Here is a 19,127-nt window from a genome sequence, read left to right as displayed (position 1 = left end):
TAAAAATCACACAACACCAGGTTATAGTCCAACAGGTTTATTTGGAAGCACTAGCTTTGAAGTGCTGCTTCTTCATCAGGTGATCGTGAAGCAGCACCATACGACTCAAAATTTATAGCAAAAGATTACAATGTCATCCAGCTAAAGTTATATATTAAACAAACTTAGATTAAGTCTTTCATCTTTTAGAATGGGTTTGCTCATTTTGGTTCTTTAATATGTAAATCCAAGAATATCTTTTAAGGTACATTCTCAAGATAACTCCAGGTTTTCTAACAAAAGATGCCATCTCAGCTCAGACAATGCATTAACGGTGTGAGGTTAAAGTCTGTCTCTGCCCAATCTTAAGTCGGATTTATTTCTAAAGTAGGATTTATAGACTATTACATGGATTGACTGTAGGTTATGCATTTTTTGACCAAACTACCATGTGTCTGCAAATATAATACTTTAGATACAAATTCACCCATAAACTTATATGTGTGCGTGTGCAGGAGAGACAGAGTGAGTGTGTGTGTGTGTGAGAGAGAGAGAGGGAGGTAGAAAGAAAGTGAATAGTGCAGTGGGGTCACCTGTAGTGTGACATGAACCCAAGGTCCCAGTTGAGGCCATCTCCATGGGTACTGAACTTGGCTATCAGCCTCTGTTTGGCCACTTTGTGTTGTTGCCTGTCCCAAAGTCCACTTTTGGAGGATGGTCACCTGAATGTCCAAGGCCAAATGTCCTGAAATGCTGAAGTGTTCCCCGACTGGTTCCCACTCAACCGTTGTTGTAACATCTTCTTGGTCTCACCAATGTACCATGCCTCAGAGCATCCTTGCCTGCAGCGTGCAAGATAGACAACATTGACTAAGTCACATGAGTACCTGCTGTGTACGTGGTGGGTGGTGTGCCCACATGCAGTGGTGGTATCCGTGTTCTGGGAAGATATTCTGGAATTTACATTTTAAAGAACCAAAACGAGCAAACCATTCTAAAAGAGGAAAGAGTTCATCTACATTTGTTCAATATGTAATTTCAGCTGCATGACACTGTAATCTTTACCTATAAGTTCTGTGTTTTATGGTCCTGCTTCACAACCACCTGATGAAGAAGCAGCACTTCAAAGCTAGTGCTTCCAAATAAACCTGTTGGACTCTAACCTGGTGTTGTGTGATTTTTAACTTTGTCCACCTCAGTCCAACAACAGCACCTCCAAATCTTAATCAGGCAGAGCAAGTTATAGGTATGAGAGAGATAAGACTTTGAGCTGAACTTCTGTGTAAGCAACTAGCATGGTATCATCAGCATGGAAGAGTTCTCTGGTCATGACATGCTATATGTTTGCCTTTGATTTCAGTCAGTATGGATTGTAGAGTTTGCCTTCACCCAATAGCCCTTTGAATTCTTCCTTTCCAGGAAGTAATCTAGTTCCTTCTCCAATACTTCAGTTGAACTTGCCTCTGCCTCAGTCTCAGGTAGTCCATTCCAAATCCTAACCCCTTACTGAGTGAAGAGGTTTTTTTTAAAATTGGCAAATTGCTTCATCTGCCAATTACCTTAGACTTGTGCTCACTGGTTCTCTATCCTTGGAAACAAGTTCTCCTTATCTACTCTGTACAGAGCCTGCAGCATTTTGAAAACCTGTTGTTCAAGCAGAACAGTCCCAATGGAATGAACCTTTTTTTGGCTAAGTGTCATTTGCACCACGTCCTTTAAAGGTTTTTTGATGCCAGGTCTTTTGCCATATCCTACCACTCTCATTCATTAACTATCTACATCACTCCAGTAGGGCTCCTGTCATTGAATTCTAGCCCCATCTTACCACATGCCAAAAGAACTTGTCACTCACTGGATAATCACAGAGAATCTGGCATCCCTGATGCCCATGCCATTTTAAAAGGCAATGTGCACCAGGACCAGCATTGGCACTGTGGTGTTGCCCCTCACTTGCAACATCATGGCACAGCAGCCAGGAAGCTACATTGTTTGTGACACCCCACAGCTCCCTCGCATATACAACCCTATTCCCTCCCCCTTGTTGCTGGTTTACTACCAGCCTGCACAGTTTATGTGTGCTTAACTACATCACATCTAAACACCTTCTCTAGTCACTAGTACACTGTCCCCAGTGACCACTGGAAACCTGCAGCTTGTTATTGTCCAGGAGGGGAACATCACATGCTAGCAAGCGATCAAATAATTCCAAACACAATCTTGTATTAGTAGCCAGCAAAAATGAACATGCACAAAACAATTTCACAGTTCGTGCTGTCAATGTAAGCCAATTGCTGTCATGATGACCAATGATCCATGGTGGTGTGCTGCAAGCAGCTCTCATCTGTTGGAACCAGGTGTCAATTAAGTCCTATCTGGCCGCTAGCACCCAATGCCGTTGTTCGATTTACAGGGAGATATACCTCCATTCAGTGTCCACATCCTTCTTCACCTCCTTAGAAGTCTACTCCATTCCACTGGCTCCTCAGCACCTATCATACTGCCCTATTGCCTGCTCCAACTGTGCAGTGCACAGCATGCTGGGATAGTGCAGCACACTATCCAAACTATACTGGAGTGGTTCCCCCGCCCCCCCCCCCCCCCCCCCCCCAAACTGGTTCAAGCAGTGGAACCACATCTTCAGCAGTCCCATTCTCAAGAACAATTAGAGATAGACAGTTAATGCTGGAGTGACACCCATGTCCCACCAGTGAATAAAAGTATTGCCTGTTTCACCAGGTCCCTGACTACAGAATGTGCACCAACTTGGTGAAGGTGCTGAATGCGGTGAGTGACCAATGCATTATGTCGAAAAGAGAGGGTCGAATATATTGTAGCCTGATTCCCATCCTGGACCCCAGCAATCCTTCAATTTTTCATTGAATTCATTGGAGGCTAGCATCATACTCACATGACATTATAATGAAGTGACATTCTCCTCCTCCCATAACATCCATGAAAGTTTCACAAATGATGAGACACTTTTGACCAACACTTGCCTCTTTTTAGGACATTTCCAGTTGTATCTGCATCATTAAAATGCCAATGTGACATTTGCAAGCACCAGTGGCATAGTGCAAGTCAATTGGCCAGCACTCTCATCCACTGCATATGGATGGAGAAATGATTGGAAATTAAATGTGGCTAGGTTTTGAAAATCCAAACTTCATGTATTTACCCCTTCAATATCCTAGCATCCAGCAGATATGGAGGTTGCTCCTTCATCCATCAGACTGACGTTAACTCCATCCACCCTGGATGTACTCGCTGCCACTTCCAGTTTTAGTCAGCATCGAGAGAAGGGCAAGTGATGGAGGGGAACGCAGCTTGTGGTGCACACTCTCAGCGCCAGCCTTCAGTTGGTTACCTCTCCAGAATCTCCTTGATTCCTATTACCTCACGCTACACTGTCAGCCGTTATAGACTATGCACTCCATCTGGAGTCCTACCAACTTGAACAATGCTTTGAACTGTCCTTCCTATCTCTTGACCTCCAACATTAGACCTTAATGATGCCCACCTAGGTGCTCAATGTTGCCCTGATGTCCCATGCTAGCCCATGCACCCCACCATAGCAGTCACTGCCAATAACCCATATTCTAGTAGCATACTATGTGCTCTGATGATGTTCCACCTATCCCCTTACACTGTGCCCCTGCCAGTCACTATACTTGACCCCCTCTCTAGAAATGCCTGTGTTTCCTCCCACACCCCACCCCAGCTTTGACAGCCCACTTGTTTTGGGAATGATCACTTTCCCCTTCTCCCTAAAGGTCCTCCCTCTTCCTCACACTCTCTTCAATGTGTGAACCTTCAGACACCTCGACCTCTGACCAATTTCGAACAGCCCTGACCTAGACATGATGGACCAGATCCTGACAGGTGTCTTTGCAGCACCCTGACTGACGAAAAGTAATTCTCTTCACTGCTTGTGATGCCCCTACAAGACTGACTACTGGATATTCTCCACATATGGCCAGACAGATCCCTTGAGTGTGACTGGTGCAAGAACACAATGACCAAACTCTGGTACTGAATGCTCACTCTGCTCATGACTGATGGTGCCAATAGCATGGTGAAGTGTCCACCCAATTTTTCTCCAATCTTTTTATGTACCTGAAATTCCTCATCCCTGGGACTTCATGAATCCTTTCTGCACCCCCTCTAATTACTTTGCGTTTCTAAGAAAAATAACTAAATTATCAAGACCAGAATGAGAAAAAATACACCACTAAAGACAAAGCCTGTGTTTAACCTACCTTGCCTTTGTACTCTGTGCTCCTATTAAGAAAGTGTAGGATGTTCTATACTTTATCAACTGCTTTCTCAACCTGTCCTGCCACTTTCTACGTTTTATGCACATAACACCAATGTTTGGCTGTTTCTACCGCACTTAGAACTGTTCCCTTTTGTTTTAACTTGCCTTTCTACATTCTTCTACAACAATGAATCAAATAACACTTTTCTGCATAAAATTTCATTTGTCATTTATCCACCAATTTGTCTATTTTCTTCCAAAGTTCTACTCCTTCATTTTCATAGATCACCATATTAGGCCCCTGACACCAAGAAGTATTTCATTAATATATAATCAATAGAGCATGACTTCAGTGGTGCTGTGGTATTGTCTCTACCCATGGACTAGGATGATCAGGTTCAAGTCCCATCTGCTCCAGAGGTATGTAATAACATTGATGAACAGATGATTTTAAAAAGACAGCAAGACCTCAGACAATGACCCACTGGGGTTTCTAACAAATCTTCCAGTCAAAATCAAACATTAGTCAACAGTCTTTATTCATATCATTGAAGCCATCATTGTTTGCCTGCTCAAATATCAAATAAAAATGATAAATTAGTTTCCAGTGACTTAAATATACCCTGACCTACATATTTAAAGAGGATCCCATGCTCTTAGGCTGGTTCCCTTGCCTCTTGCAATTAAAAATTTCAATTGACCAGTTTAGGACAGAAAGGATAGACGCTATCCTATTTTCACTAGGAAGAGTAAATTAACATCAACAACTGATTCTCAACAAAATGTAGGGTGTCAGCTTTGCTAAATTCATTTACTAGAATGATTCAAAATTGGAGAAGCATCTTCTTTCTACATTGCTCAGCATTTTTCCAGATGATGTAACTGAGCTGAGGTGGAATCACAGACAAGGGTGGAATGGTCAGATATTGTGACCTCTTCTCCACATCCTGGGGGAAGAGGATGTGCCCACATCTGCCCAAATCATCCAGCAGAACCTCCAGGAGCCTGTCTACAAAGTGAGGTGCTAATTTTGCCTTCTCTCCTTTGACCACTGCAAATATCAGGAACTTGCAGGGCAGCTCTGGATTAACAGTCCTTGTCGGGTGTACAGTGGCCTTTTAAAGATAGTGCCAGTGCCAAGAACACCACAAATTCTGGTTTATCCATAACTTATTGATGACAAGTTATTCTCAGGGTTATTAGTGAATGAGACAAAATTGGTAAGATATGGTCAGAAAACTTATTACCATTTGTACCATCAAATTTCATTTCTGATAATAGGCATCTGTACACAATGCGTAAAATGTTGTATAAAACCTAATGGAACCTTTCCCAAATCAAGTGAATGCTGTTTTATTTTCAACCAATGCATCAACCATCTCACTATCCATTGCTTTTAAGATCATGAATGAAAACCATCTGGACTAGGGACTTGTCTTTACACAAAATGTCCATGACATTATTATTGTCTGCTAATTTCACTCAGGAAGTTTCACTAAGCTGGTATGGATCTTGACCCCATTTTTGGCTTTCCAATTTTCAGGAGTGCTGTTCCAGGGTGCAGGCTGGTTCAGTGCCTAAGTCCTCATCATGCACTCTTGACCTAAAAGGCTCCATTGTAAGGATTATGTTTCATAGTCCTCTCAAATTTTCATGAAATCATGCCTGTTTTTGATAGAGTCATGGGTCCCAGCTCCTCAGAGGTGCAGTGAATCATAGTCTGCATAAGGGAATGTTTTAAAATGTAACTTCAAAAGGTCCTACTCATGCCCTGCACAGCAGACTATTCCCACACACAGCTCCCATGGTCTCTAATGTCCATGCCAGTTCATGCATCCCACCTAAACCAATGGCTACTACTTCCCCATACCAGGATATGATATTTCTTTGGTTATTCATCCACGATAGACTGTAACAAGTAAATAAAAGTATAGCTGGTGTATATCTTCTGTTGACCCTCCCCTAACTGACACCCTTTGATCCACCATAACTCAAACTTGGAGTACCCCATCTATGAAATCCTTCAACTAACAACCATGTTGAAATGACCCATACTTTACAAGTATGCTTTACAAGTTCATTTCTTAAATCAAATCATAAATGTAGATCCATGAAGATTGCATTCAGTAGTAGTAACATTGATCAGAGTTAAATGTCTACTCTCAAAGTTGAATTATGTTCAATTCTGAGTATTGGATTTTGTACATTATATTTAAACATGCCTATGTGAATATTGACATTTCTTTTAAAAATAAAGATTTTGGGCCAAAAGTTCAACAGAGCCTGATAACAAGCTCAGGGATTGTGATATACAATTAGGCCAAACCATCATGTATGTGATACAAACAGCATCACTTCATGCTGACCACTCATTTCTATGGTAGTGACATATAGCCCAGCAGAGTTCATGCAAGGTTAGCAGCATTAATGCTGGCCTGCACTTCTGGTGCATTCTAGCTGCAGTAGCTCATTCAACTAAACAGGAAACCTAAGTAACAGCACAGCATGCTAGAGTGAAGATTTTTATGTTCTCCATCGTGATAGAAGTCTTGATCATAAGAAGGAGAGAAGTGATCTAAGTGCTTTCACAATTTCCAAGACCAGACCCTGATGACCATACTTTTTAACTATTTGTATTACAACCCAGTAACTCTGTAAAAGTATGTAAAAGTGAAAAAACAACTAACCTGTAAGATGAATAGAGATACATTTGAATAAAGCTGGTCAAGGTTACGGAATCCCTCATGCAGTAGAATGCATGTTTAAAAAGAGCTTTATCTAGATTAGCAAGATCCAGGATGGCAAGTTGAATGTTTCCACATCAAATCTGTCAAAACCCCTCAGGGGATCTTGTACGTTTCAATCAAATCACCACATACTTTACCAAATTCCAATGGATACACACCTAGCCTATCCTGCCATTACTCCAGAAGATAACCCACTCACTCTGATTGTAATCTAGTAAGAGAGTGAAGTGTTGGAAAAGCACAGCAGGTCAGGCAGCATCCAAGGAGCACGAGAATCGATGTTTCGGGCATATGCCCTTCATCAGGATGCTCCTTAGATGCCGTCTGACCTGCTGTGCTTTCCCAGCACTACACTTTCAACTCTGATCTCCAGCATCTGCAGTCTTCACTTTCTCTTAGTAATCTAGTAAAGCTTCTAAGAACTTTCTCCACTGCTTTTACACCCTGTTTAATTCAGGACACTAATACTGTGCACAGTTCTACAGATATGGATTCACTAATGACTTGTATAACTGAGCATAACCGCTCTCCTTTTATGTTTAATTCCCCTTCTATCTGCTTTTCTAATGTTATATCTGTGCATTAACATTTTGTGATCCATGCGTTGGACCACCCAGACATCCCAGAGTCTTTTAGAGCTCTCCAATTCCCTCACCATTAGATAACATGCTGTTTTGAAACAAAACATTTCCACCAAAGTGGACAAGTTCACATTTTCTCACAATTTGTTCCATTTGGCAGATCTTTGCCCACTGACCTAATCATTCTATATTCTTTTGTTGCCTCCTTTTGTCACCTTCACAAATTATTTCCTCCCTGTCTTTATATTGTCAGATAATTTAGCAATGCTACCTTCAGTCCTTTCAGCCAAATCATTTATATAAATTGGAAAACGTTGAGGCCCTTGCATTGATCCCTGTGGCACAGTGGTTGTTAAATCTTGCTGAGTAGAAAATGAGTCAAAAAGTGTGGTGCTGGAAAAGCACAGCCGGTCAGGCAGCATCAGAGGGGCAGGAGAGTTGACGTTTCGCGCCTGCTCCTTGGATGCTGCCTGAACAGCTGTGCATTTCCAGCACCACAGTTTTTGACTCTTATCCCTAGCATCTGCAGTCCTCACTTTCTCTGTACCTAGAAAATGACTGATTTATGCCTACAATCTATTTCTTGTTAGCCAGTTAATTTGTTATCCCTCCATCATAATCTTTAATTTTCTGAGAAAATCAATAACCTTTGATATGACATCTTATCAAATGTTTTTTTGAAAATCGAAGTGCAATGTATTCAAAGTTCCCCTTTATGTGCATGGCATGTCACTCCTTCAGAGATTATCAATAAATTAGTTATAGATTATTTTCCTTTCACAGACTATGTTTCCTCTACCAGATAATCTTGAATTTATCTAAGTGCTCTGTTATGATATCTTTAATAATAGCTTCTAATATTTTTCTATGACAGATGTTAATTTAACTAGAATATGTTTTCCTGCTTCCTATCTCCACCCATCTTTTAATGAAGTTTCATTGGCTACTTTGTAACCTAATAGAACTTTAACCAAATCAAGTGAATGCTAATCTTTTTAAACCAATGCACCAACTATCTCACTATCCATTTCTTTTATGATTGTGAATGAAAACTAATAGGACCCAGGGACTTGTCAACCTGCAGTTCCAGCACTTTACTAAGTATCTCTTCCCCAGTGAATGTAATTTTCTTGAGTTCCTCCCTCCTGTCCAAATCTCGATTGACAGTTATTTCTGGGATGTTACCTATATCCACCACAGTGATAACTCAAAACAAAGTAGCGATTTATTTATCTGCCATCTCTTTATTTTCATAATTAATTCCCTAGATCCATTTTCTATAGGATCTTAACAATCTCTTAATAAACTGTTATTTTAAATAGTTGTTGAAATTCTTACTAAGCTGCCTTTACTTCTTTAGTTATTGTTCTCTTGTATTCCAAGTTTTCCTTCCTTGTTAATATCTTCATCATTCTTTGCTTTTTTATGTTGTTTTTGACCTTCTGACCAACCACCCTTATTGCAAACTTATTTACTTTTATCTTATAAGTTTAATACTATCGTTCATGTTTTAGTTATATATGGATAATAGATCCTTCCTCTAAAATGTTACTTTCATATTCAAATGAATCTATTCTGCATTTTGAAATATCCGTTTAAATGTCCACCTCTGCGTCTCTATTGAGCTGGTCTTTAATTGATTTTGGCGGTTAATTTTTCTAACTCTGCTTTCAGGTCCTCAAAAATTGTCCTTATTTAAATTTAGAATCTTCTCTGTCTCAAGCTGGATTAAAATTCAGTCATATTATGATCAGTGCTACCTATCCTGTGATGAAGAAGCAGCAGTCCAAAAGCTAGTGTTTCCAAATAAACCTGTTGGACTATAACCTGATGTGTTATTTTTAATCTACGGTTGGCTTCACTATGAGGCCATAACACCAAACATAGCTTGCTCAATGGTTGGTGTCAGAACATGCTGTTCAAAGAAACTATCCTGGTAAAATTTTATGAATTTCTCATGAAGGGTCCTTTGCCCATCTGATATTTAAATTAATCTGTAGATTAAAATCTCCCATGATAACCACTGCTTGTTTCTGACAAGCTCCCATTGTTTTTGATACTACATCCTACTGTGTGGTTATTGTTAGGTGGTCTGTACACCACTCCCACGAGTGACTTCTTGCTTTTATTTTCATCATCTCTATTCAAATTGTTTCTATTTCTTGGTTTCCTGAACTAGGGAATTAATTTGAATTGTTTTCTTTCACCAATGGAACTACACTCCCACTTTTTTCTAGCTTTCTGTCTTTTCTTAATGTCACATACCTGACAATGCTCAGGTCCCAGTCTACATCATCCAGTAGCTAGGTCTTTGATATGGTTGTTGGATCATTTTATCTTAATTTGCACTATTACATCTTCTGTTTTGTATTGAATGCGATGTGCATTCAGATACAGAACCTTAAGTTTGCACCTTTATTATTTTTGTAACTTTTAGTCTTATCTGTTGATTTTCTGTTAGGTAGGTACTTTACATTCAGGCACAGCAAGCTATTCGGAAGGCTCGTGGAATGTTAACCTTGTCTCAAGTGGATTTTAGTACAGAGTGGTGGAGTCTTGCTTCCATTGTATAGGAGCTTGACTAGACCACATCTAGAGTACTGTGTGCAGTATTAGTCTCCATATCCAATAAATGAGATTACTGCCATAGAAGGAGTGGAACAATGTTCCACCAGACTTGTTCCAAGGATGACAGGACTTTCCTATGAACAGAGCTTAGGAAACTGGCCCTGTATTTTCTAGAGTATCAAAGAGTGAGAGGTAATCTAATTGAAACCGACAAAATACAGAAAGGGAACAGACAGGGAGATATTTCACCTGGCTGGGGAATCTAAAACCAATAGGTATCAAGAGGTGCCACTTTGGCCTGATGCAGAGAAACTATTTTATTTAGAGACCAGTGAATGTTTGGAATTCTCCACGACAGAGGACTGTGGAATCTCAGTATTTGAGTGTATTTAATGTAGGGTTTGATAGATTTCTGATACCTATGATTCGGGCTTGTGGGTGGTGGTGGATGAAAGGCATTGAAGTGTTCAATCACCCATGATCAAATTGAATGGCAGGCTAGGCTTGAGGGGCTGAATTGCCTACTCCTCTTCTTATGTTCCTAATTCAAGATGGCATTGACTTGCAGGTAAACTTGAAAGTGTTCATGCATCAGTTGCTCTTGGCATTATGGGTGGAAGAGACTGTCGGTTTAGAAAGTGTTGTCAGAGGAGCCTTGGTGAGTTGTTGCAGCGCATCTTTCAGATGGTACTGAATGCTGGGCCTCACTGCTGGTGGTGAAAAAAATATGTTGAAGGTAGTGGATGGGGCATTGGTCAAATGGGCTGCTTTGTCATGGATGACAAGTTCTGGTGAAACAAGCTGCTCGAGTTTTGGTGAAACTACACACAGTGGAGAACATCACACTGCTGACTTTTACCTTGTAGATGGTGGAGATGCATTGGGGAGATGGCAGGTTAATTGTTAAGCATAGAATTCCTAACCTCATCATTCTTTACGATGGAGGGAAAGTAAATGAAGACGCATCTGAAGATGGGCCCAAGACACTACCCTGAGGAACTCCTGCAATTATGTCCTGGAGTTGTGATGACTAACCCCCAATAACTACAGCCATCATCCTTTGTATGATTCCAACCCCTGGGGAGCTTGCTCCCTAATTTCCATTCACTTATGATTTCCTCGGGCTCCTTAAAACCATACTTGGTTAAGTGCTGCCTTGATGTCAAAGAAGGCACTCTGACCTCACCTTTGGAGTTTAGCTCTAAGGTTGTAAGGAGGTGAGGAGCTGAGTGGTTCTGGCAGTACCCAAACTAAGCATCAGTGAGCATGTAACTCCTTTGCAAGTGCTGGTTTATAACCCTGTTGACACCTACTTCATCACTTGCTGATGATCAAATTTTCAACATTGTCGAATAGATTCTAGTGCTGTGAATGAGGTCTGCTTCTTAGTTCTGTGTCTAGATTCTAATACTGACCATGGAGAACCTCTTTCTTTGTCTTAATTGTGTTGGATGGTGCCTATATGCATGACAACAACTGGATCTTCCCTCTCCCATGACAAATTCCTTTTCTGCTCTGAGCAAATATCTCAAACCCTGGCACCTGGTGGGCAACACAGCCTTCTGGACTCATGCTCTCTGCAGCAGACAACAAAGTCAATGTCCACTCCTGTCTATTACTGTTATATTCTAACAAGAATCATTTGTCCTTTATCTCCATGGCTTTGTATTAGAATTAGTGTCAGTCAAATTTACACTGTTTGTGTATATATTTAGGGTCACCTTCCTCTTATGGAATAGCCTATAATTATAACATTATTGGAAGATAATTTATTTATGTTGTGCTGCTGCACAGCCACTCCTTGACTACAGCCACCTGTGTCATGTATTTGGCATTGTTTATTATGATCAATGGAGAAAATTCAATTCTGCAATGCTGTCATCTCCTAAGGAATTGCATAGTTTCCATACTGCTGATAGAAAGGGAATTTCTTCCCCATTTTCTTTTATAAGAATACTAAGTTCCATTTGCACACATAAAGTACATCAGTGTTAAAAGGTCATCAGATTTACTAAATTATGGTAATAGTTTGTGAATGTGCTCAACATCCTTATAAGCAAAACACGCTGGTGGACCTAAATGATTGTCACCCAATGTAACCCATCCTTTTAGCCTTGTGGAAAGATTTATAAAAGTCATTAGGGAACATATTCCATTCTATAAGTACTAAAAGCTATCATCCTAAATCACATTTGTTTCCTCTGTAGTTAAAATAAACTTTGACAAATTGCTTATTTGCCTAAATAATTAAGCAGTTGTTCATCCTACTTATTTGTACCATTTATTCTCTTCAAATCACAACAACCAAAATGTTCACTGTTCTCACAGGCAGCATAGCAAGAATCACACTTAACAGAGTCTGTTGAGAATTAAGATATGCTTCATGTTTCTGTGACTTGCTAACTTTTATTATAGTAAGAAATTATATGCCATATACTCAAAATAAATTTAAATTGAAAAGAATTTTGATGCAAGACTAATTTCTTTTTAACAGAGATAATTGAATTTCAGAACATTGCTGTTGAGAAATGAGAGTATAGCATTGATTTTAAGAATCCTGTTTGTTGATCTATTTACTGCATTACATTGATGGGGCATTTTATGAACTGATCAGTTTTAAAGGTCAAATACAATACAGAAGATATAGTGAACCCTGATGCTTGTATATTTGTGCACTTACTACCATCCATTAAAGCATTGGCAAACAATAATGTAATGTCAGTATTCAGTGCCTATATGCATTTTGTTTCATGACTTCTCTATGCTGCATATTCCCTCAGGTACAGAACACCCGTCTTCTGGAAGCACACAAAAGGGACGAGCTCTGGAGAGGGGTTGTCAGTGTCACTTTAGTTGAGGGCCGAGACTTAAAACCCATGGATCCAAATGGGTTGAGTGATCCATATGTAAAATTCAAAATGGGCTGTCAGAAGTACAAGAGTAAGGTAATTGAATCATTAGATAAAATATTTTAAATGCATAATTGTAATATAAAAAGCTTTATGAATATTATCTTTTCTGCTCTGTCTTGTGAATTAACTGTATATTTCAGTTGAATGTGTAAGAAAATATGTTCTTCAGTTTTTGTGGTATTCCTGCACCACAACTGATATTTATATAGAACTTTTCACATCATAACAATTTCAAAGACATTTCATGGGATCATTATAAGACAAAATATGACAAAAGCAAATAAATAGACATAAGGCTAAGTTACCAGTTACCAAACGTTTATGATCTTAACAATAGGATCAAGAGTATACATTTGATCCATCAAGCCCACTCGGTCATTGAGTAAGACCATGGCTGATCTAACTGTGGCTTTAACTCCACTTTTTGGTCTGCCCTTCATAGCCATAGGCTCCCTTGTTAATTAAAAATCTCGCTAACTCAGCATTGATGTATTATTCGCTTGAAAGCATCTAATGGGTTCTTGAAGGTCTGATCAAAATTGATACAAGAAGGCACGTGTATTTCAATACATAACAAATGTAATGGCTTAATCTGCTTATTCTATATACAAATTAATGAGTGAATCTATTAGTTTAAATAACTTTATATATATGTAAACGAGTGAGTCTCACAGCCTTTCGGCTTGTCAGGGACTGACAATGGTGGCACCTGGACCTGTATCTCAGATTCCATTTCCTGATCTCATGAACCCCAGCCAATGGTGACAAGCCAACGAGTGGGACAAAATCTCTGATTTTAATGCTATTATGAATTTAATGTTATGTGCTGTATCACCACGTCATGTTACTTTCAGTACTTTTCTAGGCATTCAGTTGCATCAAGGCAAGAAATAATTCCAGGTATTTCTGTGATACCTGCACAATATTCTGTTTCCCAGGCTCCAGCTAAGGTCACTGCAGTTCCCTTCCACTCAAAACAAGCTGCTAGACCTGCTTTCCATACTATTCTCCATCTTTTTCAATTGCTCATCGTCATATCCAATTAACCATTAATGATTAACTCTCATGCTTAAAGATTAATTCCTCTTGCCAAACTGTACAACCTAATTTTTTTAGCTTGATCACAAAAGTAGGTTTCAGAAAGAAATCGAGCTGCAAGGAGGATCCCGTCAATGAAGTCACAGTCACAATTAAAAACTGAGATGCCCTAAAGGCCGGAGTTGAAGAAGCATAGACACCTTTGACAATTGCAGGGCTGGAGGATATTTTCCTTGCCTTCATGAAATGAGGGCATTGCTGGCTGGGCCAGTATTTATTGCCCGTCCCTAATTGCCTGGGGAACAGTTAAGAGTCAACCACATTGCTTTGGATCTGTAGTCATATGTAAGCAAGGCCAGGCACAACAGCAGATTTATTTTCTGAAAAGGCATTAGTAAACCAGATTGATATCTCCAATTATCAAAAGTGGTTTTATAGTTGCCATTAAGCTGTTTTGTTAAAATACCAGAATTTTAATTCCACTGTCTGACATAGTCATAGTCATAGAGATGTACAGCATGGAAACAGACCCTTCGGTCCAACCCATCCATGCCAACCAGATATCCCAACCCAATCTAGTCCCACCTGCCAGCACCTGGCCCATATCCCTCCAAACCCCTCCTGTTCATAAATCCTTGATTCCAGAACTTTAAGTTAGGGTTCTGGATTACAGTCCCGGGGTCAGTACCACAATGCCACCACCTCCAAATACATTAAGGAATTAGACAGGAGTGAAAGATTTGAAAATAAAGGTGAGAAATTGAAAAGTAAGACATTGCTTGATTGGATGGCAATGTAGATCAGCAAACACAGAAGGGATAGATGAAAAGGACATGGTATAATAAATAGATACTGTAAAATATACTAACTCAAAACTAAGAGGTGATATGGTGGCTCAGTGGTTAGCACTGCTGCTTCACAGCACCAGGGACCTGGGTTCAATTCCCGCCTCAGGCAACTGTCTGTGTAGAGTTTGCACATTTTCCCCATGTCTGCGTGGGTTTCAGCAAAGATCCTCAGGCACCTTTCAAATACATGATCACTTCTATCTGGAAAGACAAGGGCTGCAAGTATATGGGAGCACCACCACCTGCACGTTCCCCTCCAAACCACTCACCATCCTGACTTGGAAATATTTCACAGTTCTTTCACTGTCACTGGGTCTAAATCCTGGAATCCCCTTCCCAATGACATTTGTGAGTCAACCTCCAGAACATGAACTTCTGTGGTTCAAGAAAGCAGTTCATCACCACCTTCTCAAGGGTAACTAGGGATGGACAATAATTAGTGGCCAGCCAGAGATGCCCACAATGAATGAATACATTTAAAAACTATATATATTTGTTCACTATCATTGGCTGTGATTGTTGCAAACAAAGTTGACAGAGTTTCTGCGAGATTACAATGATTTGTTTGGTGCAATCCATCCACAAGTGGCTAAAATAGCACATATATATGAGGAATTTTAAGTTTAATTATATCCAGCATATATTGAGTTAGTCCATTCTTTTGCATTAACATAAAATCATTGTACAAAGAGCCAGTCAGATTCAGGTAGCAAGCTGCATTCTAGGTGGAACAGTGGTTCGGTGGTTAGCACTAGTGCCTCACAGTGCCAGGAATCTGGGTTTGATTCCAGCCTTAGGTGACTATTTGTATGGAGTTTGCACATTCTCCATGTCTGTGTGGTTTCCTCTTGGTGTTCCGGTTTCCTCTCACAATCCAAAGATTTCCTTTATTGGTCAGAATATTGAGTACAGCAGTTGGGAGGTCATGTTGCAGCTGTACAGGACATTGGTTAGGCCACTGTTGGAATATTGCATGCAATTCTGGTCTCCTTCCTATCGGAAAGATGTTGTGAAACTTGAAAGGGTTCAGAAAAGATTTACAAGGATGTTGCCAGGGTTGGAAGATCTGAGCTACAGGGAGAGGCTGAACAGGCTGGGGCTGTTTTCCCTGAAGTGTCAGAGGCTGAGGGGTGACCTTAGAGAGGTTTACAAAATTATGAGGGGCATGGATTGGATAAATAAGCAAAGTCTTTTCCCTGGGGTTGGGGAGTCCAGAACTAGAGGGTATAAGTTTAGGGTGAGAGGGGAAAGATATAAAAGAGACCTAAGGGGCAACTTTTTCACGCAGAGGGTGGTACGTGTATGGAACGAGCTGCCAGAGGATTTGGTGGAGGCTGGTACAATTGCAACATTTAAGAGGCATTTGGATGGGTATATGAATAGGAAGGGTTTGGAGGGATATGGGTCAGGTGCTGGCAGGTGGGACTAGATTTGGTTGGGATATCTGGTCGGCATGCTCGGGTTAGACCGAAGGGTCTGTTTCCATGCTGTACATCTCTATGGCTGTATGTGCAGGTTAGGTGAATTGGCTATGCTGAAATTGCCCATGGTGTTCTAGGATGCATAGGTTGCATTAGTCAGGGGTAAATGTAGTGGGGGGGGTTGCTCTTTAGAAGATCAATGTGGACTTGTTGAGCTGATTGGCCTGTTTCCACACTGTAGGGATTCTATGATCAAAATAATGACATTCGTGAGTTTCCACTAATTGGTTGCATTTGGTAACCTTTAAATATCCTCTTAGATTGAAAAGAAACTGATAAGTATGCTTCAAAAACCTTTGAATATTCTTTTATAGTTTACTAACAGATTGACTGCTGTATATCAGTGCAACTAACAATTGATATTATATAGTTCTCTGCAGTTCATTTTTTAAGATTAGGTTACGCACAGTTCTTGACAGACTGATTAAAAATGCTTATTTGTAATAAATTGATTTATGTTTTATTAAAAAGACTGACCAGGTTATGCCTCTTAACTATATCAAAGAATATTATCAGGATATATTTTATATCCCTGTAATTATGTTCTAAAATGCTGTCAATTATGCTGGTTCACAGCAGAGACTATATTCTGCAAAGTACAAATGATTGTGAGCGGAAACTTGAGTGCAACAAAACAATCCCTAAAAGTAGTGCAATTTTGAGTGCAACTTGTGCACAGACCACCAGTTCAGGCCAGAATGGCAAATTCTTGGCTAATATGTTAAGTATCATTTCTTGTTGAAAGTGTACAATTAAGTCACTGATGCTCATTTTGAATTGTATCCCAGAGTGTGATTTGTGTTGATTCTTTCAGGCTATTTTAAAAACGCTGAATCCCAAGTGGAGGGAGCAATTTGACTTTCTTCTTGCTGAAGAAAAAGGTGGCATCATAGACATCACTGTGTGGGACAAGGACTCTTTGAAAAAGGATGACTTCATTGGCAGGTCTGTAATAATATTTTGGTTCTCTTATAACACCTGATCTTAGTTTTCTGAAGTTAATATATATATTTCTTTCAACTCATTAAATTCATCTACAATTTATCTCCTAACCTTGATAACTCTGTAGAACATTTTGTCAAACCCCTTTTAATCTTTTAATTGATTTCATTTTTGAATACATAATTGATATAACAGTATGTTTGTCAGGACAAACATTCTTAATTGCTTCAATGTTCAAACAGTTCCACCTCTCTTATTGATCAATTCATGGGAATGCTAAGTAGTAAGAACTTTGTGTTTTGATTGACCCATACTTTTGATGAATTGGTTATTCAAATAATTTCTTGCATCTGTTCTTCACCTTGAATCCTACACATAACACTGCTGGAATCTTTTGAGTACAGGTATTGTCTCATGTCTTCCTCCTCTGGAATACCCTACAATAGATGATATCTGTAAACTACTCCTACCTTTTGTAAGGTAGACATTAATAAATTTCTGGAACTAATATTAATAAGGTGTCATCATCATTGGCAAACATTCACTAATATGTGTGATTGACCACCTAAGAAATTTTGTGTTAGTGGTCATAGGTTTTGTGGGACGTGTGTGATGGATGGGCCTGGGTCCTAGAGCAGCATGTCAGACCACACATTTAGCAGGTTTTTCCAGGAGCTGGTCGTGGTCCTTGACCTTAAGATCATTGTGATTCCTATCTCTGGTTCCTTTTCCATACTTCCTCCTGCCATCAGGTTTTCTCAAAGAAGTGTGTCCCTTCGTTCAGGTGTTTCCTCTATGTTGCATTCTTCTGAACAAGGCTCTCCCACATAGCGACATGGATGTTGCATTTCTTGAGGGAAGTCTTTGAAATGCCTCCTTAGTCCTCCTCTCATTTGAGTGCCTTCCTTGAGTTGGGTTGAGATGATTTGCTTTGGTAGTCACATCAACCTTTGCAGCCATTTTCCCAATCCTGACATTTGTTATCCTCCTACATATTGTGGTCTTATGTTGAGCCAAGCTTGACCTTTTGCAAACAGCACAGCACGCACCACCCCCACCATGCAGGCCTCACCTTGCACACTCCCCCAAGGGAGTATTCATCCCAGTCCTCTGATTGACTTTGAAGAGCAGCCCCGAGACATGACTGGATCAGAGCTGACTTGTGAGTTTGCAGCTCCCAGCTGACAATATGCAATTCCAGTGAGTACTTTTAATAGCACTACAAGACCGCCCATTGCCTACTCCCAGATCCCCTGAACTTGAGTGAACCAAATAGGTGACTGCAGCCAAGCCATAGATTGTGTGTGGGCTATATCAGTAACTGATAATACTGGGTCTTCCTGATTGACTGTGAACACCCACGATCTCTCCCATCCAGATGTAGGACTAGCCCCACCAGTTTTTGATGTGGCATGTTGTAGCATGACATGTTGTGGCATGGCAAGGTAGAAATGTTGCGAACATGCAGGTTAGCACTAAGTGAGTGAACACAAAGACAGAAAGTGGGCAGCCTTGACATGCAACCTGCTCTAATGTGTGACTGGCTGCCTGTATCTGCTTGTCAAGTGTCCCTTCTGCAGCCGTTCAATGCCAGTTGCTGGTGTGGCCTGCAATACAAGTCTGTGCTTCGTGAGCATCTTGCAAGTGTATTGGAGTGATGCCATGATGGTTGTGAGTGGTCCCACTCCCTTTGGACAATGGATGCACGTAGATGCTGCCAATGGTATGTTCCCTAAGCATGCTTTTGGTCCTTAGCAATATGGAGGTCCTTCAGAG

At 40.2% G+C, this 19,127-nt stretch overlaps 1 protein-coding gene across 5 annotated transcripts in view; it reads left to right on the top strand.

Moving 5' to 3' along the window:
• The window catches only part of mctp1a (multiple C2 domains, transmembrane 1a), a 631,196-nt gene that overhangs the window by 303,291 nt on the left and 308,778 nt on the right, over positions 1 to 19,127 (top strand). For all 5 annotated transcript variants that reach the window (XM_072583109.1, XM_072583115.1, XM_072583100.1 and 2 more), the window contains 2 exons: positions 12,911 to 13,075; positions 17,224 to 17,354. In XM_072583109.1, coding sequence (XP_072439210.1) covers positions 12,911 to 13,075; positions 17,224 to 17,354 — 296 coding nt within the window. The remainder of the gene's footprint in view (positions 1 to 12,910; positions 13,076 to 17,223; positions 17,355 to 19,127) is intronic.

Source organism: Chiloscyllium punctatum, chromosome 2 (genome assembly GCF_047496795.1).
Source record: "Chiloscyllium punctatum isolate Juve2018m chromosome 2, sChiPun1.3, whole genome shotgun sequence".
Taxonomy (NCBI): Eukaryota; Metazoa; Chordata; class Chondrichthyes; order Orectolobiformes; family Hemiscylliidae; genus Chiloscyllium; species Chiloscyllium punctatum.
This window is presented reverse-complemented; position numbering and strand designations above follow the sequence as displayed.